Source organism: Dermochelys coriacea, chromosome 13, assembly GCF_009764565.3.
Source record: "Dermochelys coriacea isolate rDerCor1 chromosome 13, rDerCor1.pri.v4, whole genome shotgun sequence".
NCBI classification, from domain to species: Eukaryota; Metazoa; Chordata; order Testudines; family Dermochelyidae; genus Dermochelys; species Dermochelys coriacea.
The window spans coordinates 23177150-23190945 of record NC_050080.1 but is presented as its reverse complement, the minus strand read 5'-3'; the positions used below and the strand labels follow the sequence as shown (position 1 = coordinate 23190945).

The window sequence follows — 13796 nt, the reverse complement described above, 5'->3', positions numbered from 1 at the left end:
TTTCCTCTTAAGCCTCAGAGACTGCGATTGCTTGATTATACTTTAGCGTATTGCCACAATGGGGTCTCAACCTGGGAACACCCTTGAAATTTCTCCTGATTGCTTGGCCATTTGAGGGGGCTCGGAGGCAGGACTGGTGTTATTTATTAATTTGACTAATTGAAACAAATTTTTTTTTAAAGAAGACTGTTCATCTGCTCTCCTCACTAGAGTATAGACATTGCCAGAGGGAAAAGAGGAAGTTGCAGAACTATAAAGGGGAAATAATTTAGAAACTTTAGGACTTCCATTTGAATTAGCTTTGCATTGTCAGCCCTGGTTATCTGCTTAAATGCTTGGTTTGAGAGAGGAAGGGAGCTGAAAAGATCCCAGCCGAAATAATGGGTTCATGAAGGAATTCATGGAAGAGAGAATAATAGAGAAAATGGGCCATTGAGAAAAATGCATTTTTATGTGCAGGGCAGAGACAAATGTACACATGTGGAGATTATTTTTAAAGCCTGTCAAAACAACGTAAAGAGTGTAATTCAAATGACTGTTAAAAACAATGTAGTTTTGACCAAATTAATAGGATTAAAATGCACATTGTTTAGTTTTTCATGAAAAGTAGGTGTTAGACAGCAAATCTCTGGGTTCAGAAAACCATTAATGTAGAATAGGATCTGATTAATCAAGATTTGAGCTTTCATCCCTAGGCTGTTGGTTCAAAACTGGCTCAAGTTGGTAGTGTCCCATAGTCATTGCCGTCTGATAGTCATTCAGTGACACATGAGAAATATTTAGTCAGTTCAGTTCCTGTGTGTCACTATCACAGAACCGCCATCAAAACTAGTTGATACACAGTCTCAGAAGAGAGACCAATATTGGAAAGACCATGATGACAGAGCTAACCTTTCCCCTTACTTACTAATAGTCCTCTCAGTTGTGTCACATTGGCAAAACAGTAGTGGGTTAGCTTGAATTACTTCTGCCCGTTCTCTATCTGTCCAGTGGGTTGAAGATTCTATACTCAGATTATTTTTTTTTAAAGCAACATTGTCATAAGAAATCAGTCAGTGGTGGGTCAGTTGAGGGACAGATAGGAATAATTGATGATTTATTTAATTATAATACTAAACATATTTGCTTGCCTTCCATTTTGTGTCACTTGTATTGTTGGCCTCTGATCCTGCAATTGATGATGTGCAGCAGGCTGCTGTGCCCGTATGGACATGTGAGGGCACAGCAGTCTGCCTGCATACTCTCAGTTTTCAGACAGGGAGCTTAGACTGCAAGTTCTCTTGGGTAGGGATTGTTTGTTTCTAGGTGTGTGTACAATACGTAGCACAAAGGTGCCTCAGTTCTAATTTAAAGATTTTATTTTAAAAGCTTTTATAAAATATAAGGCCAATAGAAATGTATTGAGAGTTTATGTAAAATTCCAATGCAAGCTATTTTTAATTTAACATTCCCTTGCAATGTTTGAAACACAAATATTACAGCGCTAAGGACATGCAGGTGAAACTGAGCGTAAACAAAAAGTGAATTGCATAGAAATGATTTTTTTTCATTGTCCAACCTGAGAGAAATGCAAAAAGTGTATAAATAAGTAAATTGGATTTTTAAATTAATTTCAGTTTTTTAGGTAGAGAAATTTGGCTTACAAAGTATGATTTTTAAGTTGATCATATCCCTTTTTAAACAAATTGAGTACATGATTTCTAGATTTAAGAAAGAATTTTCAGCAACTGTATGCACAAATTAGGCATGCGTCTAAACTGTTTACAAATGTGTGCCTCATTTTCTGGAGTGATTACTCTGACATCTTTCATGAGCACTGAAATAACTTAAAATATTTCAGCCTTTGAGGGTTTTACTAGATACAATTCTTCTCCCCCCAAATGTATCTGCAATGAATTTTTGTTAACATTTCGGTGCCTGAAAGAGAACTCGGAGCAGAAGGGTAATATTCTTGTCTATTTTGGTGTAAATCAATCTCTGGCATTCTGTCAACTTTTTTCTTTTTCCTCTTGATGAAAGGAAAGGTTCAAGCCTGCACAAAGACATAATTTGGGTCTTAAGTCAACTTACAATTGTGATAGTTTCTATTAACTTTATTTTTGCTTTTTGTAGCAGGCTAATTTTCTTATGTCATCATAGCTGTCTTCCATCTTCTTTATTAAACACAACAGTTAGGGTTTCTCCAAGCAACTTGCTAAAGACTATGGCAGAAATTTTGTTCTTAGTTACACTGGGTGAAACACCCTCAAGACTGAGCCTTAAATGTTGAAAAATGCAGGTTTTAAACTGCACATCTCGTGTTTGTTACTAAATATCTGCACATTGCAAGATAGATGGGACGTTTTAAGTTTGAACCTTACATGAATGTCTTAAATCTTCATCAATAGAAGATTAGATATCAGAAATAAGCGCTCCAGTCCTTCCCTTGGTTTTTGGGCCAATTTAGATCACCCATTGATTACAATAGTAGTTTTACAGCAGGACCTGCCCACCTTCCCTACATACATAAACACGCTTATGTGTGCACATGCTCGCGCATGTGCGCTCTCTCTCTCTCTCTCTCTGTCTCTCTCAAGATTGCAGGCAACCGCCATGAATTTTTCTGAAATTGGCATGTTATAAATATGGTATAAATTGGAAGTACCCATTAAATGTGTGAAGACTTTTATAATAATTATTACTGGAAAACATTGACTGAAAGCATGAAAAAATATTGACAAACCTCATGTCCATATTTACCAGTGTTGATCATGTGGAGAAAAGAGAGACTAGTTGAGTAGCCATGAATGTTGCCACAAACAATAAATTACAGATCTCTTTCCATTTACCCCAATAGGAAATTCAGCTAAAGCTGATATTTCAGAGGTTATAAATGTTTGCACTGGACATGATTGCTGTAAATTGACTCAGCATGTTTGCAAACATAAAATATTTGTCCTTGCAGAAAAAAGATGGTAAAGATGCTGTCCATGTGCATATGATTTTGCAAGTGATAACTTGTTCCTGTTTCATGGCCACCTGACTTGGATTCATGCACACTCTATTGAAATAACTTTTAAAAATTCAGTTTCAAATATTCAAGCATGTTTTCTTTGGTTAATGGAGGTTGTTTCCTTCCATTCTTTAGTGTCTTTATTTTGAATTTGGTAGTGAAAGCTGTAATCTCAGAATTACCAGAGAAAGATTGTGTTTTGATTAGGGAAAAAAACCTCTTCTAAAACCCTACCTGAAATAAGCATCTAAGATTACAAAAATTGTAAGTAAAACAGGGAAATGCGTTAGATTATCTATTGTTTTAGCTTGTGAATTTTCCCTAAGCTAAGAGGGAGGTTTATTCCTGTCTTTGGAATTCTGAAGTTGAGCCAAGAGGGGAATCCTCTGTGTTTTAAAATCTTTTTATTACCCTGTAAAATTACCTTCCATCCTGATTTTACAGAGGTGCTTCTTTTACCTCCAAGTTGCCTTTTCCCTTGGATGTTTTTCTAAATCACTTGGTGGTGGCAGCAATACCATCCAAGGACAAAGAAAGGATTTGTGCCTGGGGGAAGTTTTAACCTAAGCTGGTAGAAATAAACTTAAGGAGTCTTTTATGCGGGTCCCCACATCTGTACTCCAGAGTTCAGAGTGGGGAGGGAACCCTGACATGGTGGTAACACGGTGGGATCATTTTGAACCAGAAGCACAGACCTCAGGATATTAAAAGGACTTTTTTTTTTTTTTTCTTTTAGGCATGAAAACCAGGGAGGATTTTTTTTCTTTTTTTAAAGGACGCTTTTTAAAAAAAAAAGCTGAGGAGCTGGAGGTTTTTTTTCTCTGCCTGAGGGTAGAGTAGTTAAGTTTCTGCAAGAAAATTCAAAAGTTAAAACAAAAGATAATCTAACACATTTCCTTGCTTTACTTACAATTTTTGTAATCTTAGATGCTTATTTTAGGTAGGGTTTTAGGAGAGGGTTTTTCCCTACCTGGTCCCTCTCTCTGTCCCAAGAGAGCACAACAAAGAGAGCACAAACAAAACCTCCCCCACCCCAGATTTGAAAGTATCTTCTTTCCTTATTGGTCCTTTTGGTCAGGTGCCAACCAGGTTATTTGAGCTTCTTAACCCCTTACAGGTAAAGGAGGGATTTCTGCTGCAAGGTGGTTCAGGAAGCCTCTGCCTCCAAGATTTGGCAGCCAGCTGTGTGTGTTTGTTACTCTGTCCTTCCCTGAGCTTTCTGTCTGTTTTGAGGGGCAGTCTCTTTCCCATGTTTTCCGTTTGAGTTCTCCATCACAGAAGATAGCTCCATAGCTTTCTCAAACAAAACCTGAGTGAAACTGATCTGTTCGTTGTTGGTTTCACTATTATCTACAAGTAAAGTGACCATATCCTGTTTTTTTTTCATCTGGTGTTCTAATAATTTATTTTGGAAAAATTGAAATGTTCTGTTTTTTTTTTTTTAATTTAATTAATCCTAATGTGTTTTTTTTTAAAGTAACTACAGAATGTTAGTTCAGGACATATTGCTATACAGAATAGAACTTGAGTCCAGTGGAATCAATGCAAACAACATTATTTTCACACTCCACATTTCCTGACAAACCCCCCTCCCCGACTCCCAAACAAGGATATGAAAAGGAAATATGTTGTAAACCATCTCCATTGTACTGTCTCTGTTGCACTGAAAGACCTCTCTTCTCTTAGGTTGCAGGCCGAGTGGCTGAAGAAAGGGGCGCAGTGCTGGGTCACGAAGTTGGATATTGTATTCGATTTGATGACTGCACGGAGCCACAGGCTACAAGAATTAAGGTGAAACTTAAGCAGAGTGCTGGTATCCTGAAATGGTTAGCTGAAGCTCTTAAAGCACGTTTGTGAGCATTAATTAAGCTTTGTAACACCCAATGAGTGGGATAGATAGTACTATACCCATTTTGTGTATGGTGAAACTGAGGCACAGAATGGTGAATTGCACAGAGTGATACAGTGGGTCAGTAGAAGAATGAGAAACAGGCTCCCAGCTCCCTGTCCCAATCATTATTCACACTGCCTTCAATATTTTTAATGTTTTAATAAAGGAAGTGGTGTATCACTTTATTATAATCCTAATTTCCAGGATGGTGGTTTAGCTTGTTGAAAGGAGATGTGTGTGTGTGTGTGTGTGTATATATATATATTTTTTTTTAGGGATATAACTTGAATTTTCATTCTTAATTTTGTATTTTTTTGCTCATTGTTAAGGACTTTGTCAGCTTATTTAATGTTCTTGATTCTACACTATTTGTGCATTTGCATATGTTTAAAATGTTTAAACGGTTATTTAAATCTGCTAATACCAGCTGCCCCCACTCTAAACCCAAAGGAACTTTTCAAGGTGGTTACGATCAGATATTGCTCCAGTGCTAGTGTAACCTGAGATACAGTAAAATGGAAAGGAAGGGCTGCAATGAATTGAAGCTAGGCTATCCTAGCCAACTTAAAGATAAAATTAGATTGAGAGAATGAACAAACTAGCTGAAGGTGACTTCATGTGAGCTGTAGCTTTCTGGTATCCCCCCCCTCACAGCTTTGTCCTGTTATCACATTGGGGAATATTGAAATTATTTGTACTATGTGGAGAAGAGAGTTTGCTTTATTTTCTATGGAATAATAACAGTGAAAAGGATTTATCTAATACTTTATCTTTATTAAAAGTATTGTCAAAAGCTTGAATAATTCAAAGTAATTTTAAAAAGCAATATAACACAGTGGGAAGATGTGTATTTACAAAACAGTTCTTAAATATTTTTTAGTACTTGGGTGCTTATGGGATTGATAAGGGGAGAAATATGGAGCCTTTTGCCTCAGTCATCAGTTCATATCTACCTCAGGGTCATGTCCAACTCATGAGTAAACTGAAAAGGTTTTGTTTCTAAGTCCTGAGTAGCCAGAAATCATTATCTGCTTGCTGCTCAGAGGTTTTTGTGAAAAGATGGTGGTTTCATTAGCAAATAAGAGGAAAATGTCCATATCACAAAACATCATCCGTTTTCTGTTCTGATCTACCTGACACTTGTTAAGAAGTTTCCTTAGAGGTGCCGACGACTGTATGGACACAGAGAATGAAGAACCTTTTCACTCTACATGTGGCCTTCTTTAAAACAGGTTGAGGCATGATGGCAGGCCAGAATGAGGAATTGCTGTCTTTAATGCTGTCAGTCCATGTTTTTGCACAAGAACTAACTTATTAAAAAATTAAATACAAATTTGTGTAAGAAATTCAATCTGCTTATACGTGGATTGATTTAGAATCCCGTACTTGTAACTCTTACTATTTTTCAGTACTAGCATTCAGAAGCACATGTCTGTAGCTGACACCGTAGAGTGAAAGGCACATAGAAAATGAGTCAAAGGCAATATAAATGGAATTTTGTAATCCGGAATACTTGTTAGTTTCTTACAAACAGGTAATATAAATATCCTATCCAGCTGAGCTTGTTCCTAGAGGTAGGTTATAGATGACTCATTTTTCTTGGTGTTTGATTTTAGTTTCTGACTGATGGTATGCTGGTGAGGGAGATGATGGCTGACCCACTATTAACGAGATACAGGTAAAGACATGTTACATGGAGCAGATCCTCACTAATGCATGCTGATGACTGGCAGACCCATAGCAAATATCTGAATTTTTGCAGACTAAAAGGTAGTTAATAAACATCCCAAAGACTGAAGTCGACCTTGGCATTTGAATGTCAGCCTTATTAGGGAATTATAGGAAATAATTTATATGCAAACAGCGCCCCACCAATGGAAGGTTTCTAAGGTAACCAAGTAAAAAACAGTGTTTCCTAGCCTAGTGTAGGGTTTGCTTTTCTTCATTTAAAGTTGAACATTTCGCTCCTCTGACTACTGTCACAAGCAGCCATTGGACGGATGCACCCTTGCTCGTATCTGAATCTCTGCCTCACAGAACCGCTATACATGGCAGCACCACTTAGCGCCTGCTTCAAGAGGTCAAGAACCAGCAGCACAACTGTGGGAGAAAGTTTGTGTACTGTGACATATGCTACACTAAGTTCAGGGGAGTGCATGAAACAAAGACTTGGCATAAGTACAATTTTGGGCATTTTGTTTCAGTCCAGAGACGTTTAAGCAGAGTCAAGATATAAGCCCCCTGGAAAATGAGGTTTATAGTAGAAAGGGAAAACATTTACCTTACAATGAGGATGTACTTGAAAAAGTCTCTGTGGCTAGGTAGAAAGGCAGTGGTAGAATTCAGTGTAGGTTTGGGGTTTTTTCAGTTTCTTTCAGCTCAAATCATTTTTTCCCCTTACTGCCATCCCTGCAGACACAATCTGAAAGTCAAGCTGGGTTCGTTGCAGCCCGTGCATCAGTAACAATAATTTGCAACCAAAATTTAAGTTAATCTTTATTATCCATAAACCAGAATAGAATACATCTCATGCTTTTATAGCTGTGCTGGCTCTGCAGGGTCAACAAAGAGTAAAAACTTGTTTTGGCTGGTTAACTAAAGAGCTGCAGTTTTTAATATAGTGACTTTTCAGAGCAGAACTGCACTTTTACTGCATAGACTGAGCTACTGAGAAGATGGTGCAAACAAAAAACAAAATCAAAAGAGGAAAAGCAGCAGTCCATGTCCCTTATGAAAAAATAAATATAGATAATGTTGAGAAGCATCTTTGGATGCAATGGCTTTGTTAGTAGGGATAAATGAATCTCAAGGAGTTCTGTTAACTTCTCGTTCTTGTTTGGATTTGCTAAATTAGTTTGCAAACCATTTAGTCTGCTAATTTAAACCCACGTTTCCCCTCAGGATTATCACTAAAAAACAAACAAAATGCCTAGCTCCGAGAAAGTCTGTATTGTGTATTAAGGATAGAAGAAATTCCCTCTTGCACCTCTTCAAAAAACTAGCCGGCACTGACGATGCTTAATATACAGCGTGTGTGCTATTTTCCCCCTCCTGTTTCTTTTCCCTCCCCACTTCATTCCATGTTTCAATCTTTATTTTCCCTCCCCACACACATACACAGGATTGTTTTTTCTCTCTCTGCTTCTCTTCTCTCCACAATCTCACTTAAGCAGAATGTGAACAGTAATATCTGAGTAAACTTTCAAACCCATGATATTCAAGAAGGTTTAAAATTAGGGAAAAGAAGCTTGCCTATCCCTACTTGTAATGCCCGGTGTTATGGTTAGTAAATGAAAGCGTTTATCACTGGTAATTTGCTGCATTCCCTCTGTTTTTGGAGGACTTTAGTTACAAATATATGTTGACTTTAATGAGTGATGTGCCTAAAATTCCAGGCACTCTGAAAGTGTAGGGATTTTGAGACAGGATGTCTTGGTTCCAAAGTCGGTCAGATCTGATTACTGAAAACTTGTCTTTCTGCTTTGATTAACAGTGTCCTCATGCTGGATGAAGCCCATGAAAGAACCCTGTATACAGACATTGCCATCGGTTTATTAAAAAAGGTATTCCTCACTAGCTTCCCTTCTTATTTTTTTGTTTTGATTTTCACCCTTCATCCTTTAATCCTGATGCATGGCTTGGTGGCCCTATTGGGAAAAGTTTCATGAGCAAAGGTTTATAATGCATCTATTGGGCTAAACCCTTTCTCTATATACAGCCTTCTGCCTTCCCTCACTGGCGCTCAGGTTCCACCCTGTTGCCTCCACAACACATAACTCCTCTTTTCTTTTCTCCCACATGGGCATAAATAAGTCTATTTCCATGGCAGCTGATAGTGCTTCCCTATGAGCGATCTGGTATGAAGTGATTGGTATCCTTGGAGATACTTTCGCCTGATTTCTCTGGCATGAGGAATAGAATTACCAAGATCATTCTGGAACAGGCACTAGTTAGCCTATCCCAGTGGTTGAAAAAAAGAGTCTTGCACACTCCTTGCTGGCTGAGCTTTAACTTATTCAATTGTCTTGTGGCTTGTTAAATATTTTTAACTAAGAGTTAATGAAGGTCAGGATGTTGTAGGACATCTAATGTCTGTTAATCATTCCTGGGTGAGTGGCTTTTATCCATTAACTTCTGACTGTCTGTCTTAGATTCAGAAGAAACGAGGGGATCTTCGAGTGATCGTAGCATCAGCCACACTGGATGCAGAGGTACAGTTTACGAGTTTGGTTTAAAAATTAAGTGATCTCAAGTGGAAGTTTCACTTCTAGCAGTAAAGACATCTCGTCCTGCATGGTCTGCTTACTTGGAGAATTGTCTGAATGGTGGTGATGGGCAAAAAGTACCTACAAGTAGAGAAATTGCTGTGTTTCTATTTCTTTGCAGTTTTGTTCATTACGTAAGCTCATTTTTTGGAGGGTTATTTTAATATGAATCAGTTTCTGTCGTGTATTTGTGGCTATTTCTTTCCTAAATGGCTGTTTTTATTTAAAGAAGATGTTCCTTGTGCTTAATCTATCTTGTTTCCTGTCTAATAAAACCAAATGACTTAAGACCTATATTGGTGATGACAAATTGACGCAATCATTGATTATTAAAAATGTAAGATTATTAAATGATCTACTGCAGTAGAACCTTGCTAATTCTCACTAGTGACCTAACCGTCCATTGAGAATTATAGAATTTAGTTAATTAGCAAAAAAACACAAAACGAGACTAATGCATCAAAAAAAAATACATTGTTCATTTAGCCTTTAAAATTAAGTTAGTGCCGATAATGTGCCATACTTGGTAATATTCTACATGTATATTGTAATATATTTTGTAAAAGTAAGAGATATCATTACAATACTCCATTAAATCTTTGAGGAGTTGTATACTATCAAAAAAAGTGTTGAATTTCAAATATTTTGTAGTTGAGATAGAGACATATTAGCCATATATTAATGTGACTAAATGTTATGTATATGTATATTATATCTAAGTATGTTATATTTATATACAGTATATTTGTTACTAAATGGATATATTTTGAAACATTGAGATGTAGTTAACTGCAATAATTACAGAATCCCTTATGTTCTTAATGTTTTGTTGATAACACGTATATAAGAAATTTAATATATTAAATTAATCCATTAATAATTAACATGTTTTAATAAATATAAATCAATTCTTTTCTGAAACTCCTTAACTCTGTTTTTTAAAAAGAGAGCTCCATGTGCTTGATTACTGTGACTGAATGTGTAAATTGTTAGGTCAGCTGTAGGTGTACAAAAGTGTTCATGTAATAACCACACAAAAGAGCTATAGGCAGGGATTTCCAAAGGGTCTCAAGGGATTTAAATACCCAACTCCCACTGAGAGTAAATAGGATTTGGGCACCAAAACCCCAGCCTTAATTTTTTAAAAACAAGGACTTCAACTTTATTAAAATAACAAATTGTCAGATTTGGAAAGATGAAAGATGCAAGTGACATTAACTTGACATTCTTCAGTATTCTCTGGGGTCTGCCTCAGTTCTTTCAAAAACTGACTTCAAACAGAATTTTTTGTATTTGCTTTATCAAGAAATTTAGAGATTTCTTCAATCAAAATGAGACCAACGACCCCAGTAAGGATACCAGCATGATCCTTACCGTGGAAGGGAGAACATTTCCGGTGGACGTTTTTTACATACAGAGGTCTGTTCCTGTTTAATCCTTGTAAGTTGTGACTAGAGGAATGTGCACCTATGACTTCAGATTACCTAGTTAATGTCTGGGGAGTTTTCAGGGGGGAATTGAGTTATTAAGGGGACTTCAGTCATGCTTTCAAAATATTAATACATGGTCTCGATACTAACACATTAAGGTTGTAGAACTGAAATTGTTTGGCAGTTGAATGTGTCTTTTTCCTATTTTGTGAGCATCAGGAGCAGACTTCAGTGGAGAAGGGCTTCCCTGTTCCCTTCTCTGCTGGAGCGGATTTCAGACAAATGCTGCAGGGACTCAGTAGCATCTTCATGCTTTTCCTCCCCTTGAGGGTGCAAGCCCAGTGGTATTTCATTATTTACCTCCCCTCCCACCAAGGCAGGGATATGGGCAAACCTGGCAGAAGCTTCATGCTCCCTCTCCTCCACAGAATGGGATGGACAGGTCTGATGGCAGCAGTCTGCTCTTTTACCTCACATGTATATGGTGCTCAGTTTACATTCTTGTGAGCAAAGAAATGTGGGTGTGATTGGTACATTGTCACATATTAGTGAGTTATGTACCCCTCACCCCGATGCTGTTTGCTCCAGATGCTATTGGTGGATGCTTAAAATCAAACAGTAATAATAATGAACTGCAAGGAGAAGAACATTTAAGAAGTAAAGGAATAGCCACTCAAATCTAGGTAAGTGTTTTCATGCACCATGATGGGGATGAACCACTACACCTTCTAAATATCATCACCACTTCTGCTGCATTTGGGTTTTATCTAAAGATCTCCCATTCAACTAATGGCCATCCCCCATCTTGGGCACAGTGTGGCCTGGCTACCATGATGAGACATACAGTCTAGGTTACAGACAAATTGGTGGGTCTGGATTGTTGGTTTTCCCTCGGTTTGCTTTGAAAGAAATGTGTGTAGCCTCTTTCAAAGAAGTCTTTTCTTAATAATGTCTAAATTTTACAGGCGAGTTACACACTTCTGGGGCAGAAAAGGCAGCCCCTTGATGTCAGTAGGGTCACTCAGGCAGCAGTCCATTAGGATCAGATGTTCAAATGAGCCTTCTAATTTATGCATCTCCTTCTTTGAGTACCTGCTAACTCACATTTGTACAAACACGCCTTGACATGTTATCACATTTAGTATGGGAAAATGTCACTCTTCCTGCATGTAAATGGGAGCATATCCAAATTTTACAAAGGTCCTATAAAATAAAGCCTGTAGAATATTAGGAAATGGAAATGCTTATGGCCAGATTTTCAAAAAATTTGCATACAAGGCTTGGGCAATTAGGAGCCTTTGTGAGTGCATTTTCAGTAAACAGTTTCACCCATGTTTGAAAATTTAGCCCATAGTATTTGCATTATAATTTCACCTGAGTGAGTCACTTGTCATTTGTTAGAAAACAAAATATTTAAAATATTTCTTTTTATGTACACTTTTTTTATTATAAAAAGCATATGTAAAAAAGCTTATGATAGTATGAACGGAACAAATGGGATGCTTCTGATTTGGTGGATATGGGATTCAGGAAGGCCCAAGGGTTGACTGGTTAATTTCATGGAGATACATAATGAATTAAATTAACATGTGACTGATTTGTAATGTCTATGCAAAGTTAGCAGTTTGTTCTTTTCTTACTAAAGAGAGAAGATTGTATTGATGCATGTATTTAAGTCTTGGTTGTTTTTTTTCTCCCTCACAGCCCTGTTCCAGATTATGTCAAATCAACAGTGGAAACTGTGATGAAAATTCACCAATCAGAGAGTGATGGAGATATATTGGCATTTCTAACTGGCCAGGTATAGAAAAAAGGGATGCTGTTCTTTTTTGCTCAAAGTCTCTACTTTGATGTATGCTGGAGTTTTCAAAGCACTCATCCTTGGTGTAATTCTGCTTCCATTAAAGGCACTGGGATTTCTGAAATGAATGGAGCAGAGTTAGGCCAATGCTGAGCCCTTCTGAAAATCCTACCTGAAGAGTAAATTAGATTTCTCAAAGTCAAACACTTGGTGCTATGGTGAGTTATGTCCTATGATTTTACTGTGGACTTTCATTCTTACTATCCAGATAAACAATGCAAAACTTTTACGTACTAGTCTAATCACCAAGTTATTAAAATGGCAGTAAATCCTCATTAATCAGTAGAAATTCCAACTGTGATGACTATTAAGGTTTTAAGTTTGTAAGATTGTGTCAGTTAAGTTAAATATCTTTAAAATGACTTGACCAGTAATATTTCAACCTAGCTGGTACTTCAGGTAAAGAAATATTTTCCAACTTGCTTTTTAATTCCTGCTGTTGTATAGATTTTAATCCCCTTCTGACAAGCTTTTTATTACTCTATATGGGTGCTATGGAGCAACATGACTGCAAAGTCAACAACTGCACGGTAACTATTGCTACCTTGTTAGTGTAGGTTCCTGCTTCAGATATGAGCTCTTTGGGACAGGGACTTACTCTTACTAAGGGCTTATCTACACACAAATTTATTCAGGAATAGCAGAATAGGAGTCCACAAATGAAATTATTCAGGAATAGCTATTGCACTTTAAATTAATATCCTACCTTAATCTAAATTAACTTTCAAGTGTGGTCAAGTCCTATCCATGTGTTTGTATAGCGCTTAGCACCAAGGGGACCCTGATCTCAGGTGGCTCTTCTAAGTGGTACTGTGATGCACAATAATAAAAAAAAAGGTGGTTTAGCCAGTGGTAGGCAACCTGTGGCCTGTGGGTCGCATGCAGCCCGTCAAGGTAATATGATTGCGGGCTGCGAGACATTTTGCTGACGTTGATCGTCTGCAGGCACATCTCTGCAGCACGCCGCTTCCCGCAGGTCCGTTTGGCTGGGAATGGTGAACCACAGCCATTAGGAGCTGCAGGGGGCTGTGCCTGCGGACGGTCGACATCAGCAAAAGGTCTCGCGGTCCTCAGTCAGATTACCCTGATGGGCTGCATGTGGCCCGCAGGTTGCCCACCACTGGGTTTAGATATCCTGTGTTAGGAGTGGGAAAGATTGCAGGTGAAGGAAGCCTGTTGCTGTCTTGCATGCCAAATTTCTTGTTTAATCAGTTTCTTTTCCTGACCATGTAAATAAAGGGCACAAGCAAAGCATTATGGGTAACATATTTACATCTCATTTTATTTCTTTTTAGATTGTTTACATGCTTTTCTTTTAGGGGTTGAATTGGGCTGGCTCATGGAAGCCTGGCAAATT

The 13796-nt window shown here is 37.7% G+C and overlaps 1 protein-coding gene across 7 annotated transcripts in view; it reads left to right on the top strand.

Annotated features, from left to right (window-relative positions):
• Positions 1–13796, top strand: part of DHX35 (DEAH-box helicase 35) — a 47461-nt gene that overhangs the window by 8059 nt on the left and 25606 nt on the right. For all 7 annotated transcript variants that reach the window (XM_038369972.2, XM_038369970.2, XM_043495728.1 and 4 more), the window contains exons 5-10: positions 4679–4783; positions 6500–6561; positions 8377–8446; positions 9035–9094; positions 10455–10567; positions 12283–12379. In XM_038369972.2, the coding sequence (XP_038225900.1) occupies positions 4679–4783; positions 6500–6561; positions 8377–8446; positions 9035–9094; positions 10455–10567; positions 12283–12379 (507 nt within the window). The remainder of the gene's footprint in view (positions 1–4678; positions 4784–6499; positions 6562–8376; positions 8447–9034; positions 9095–10454; positions 10568–12282; positions 12380–13796) is intronic.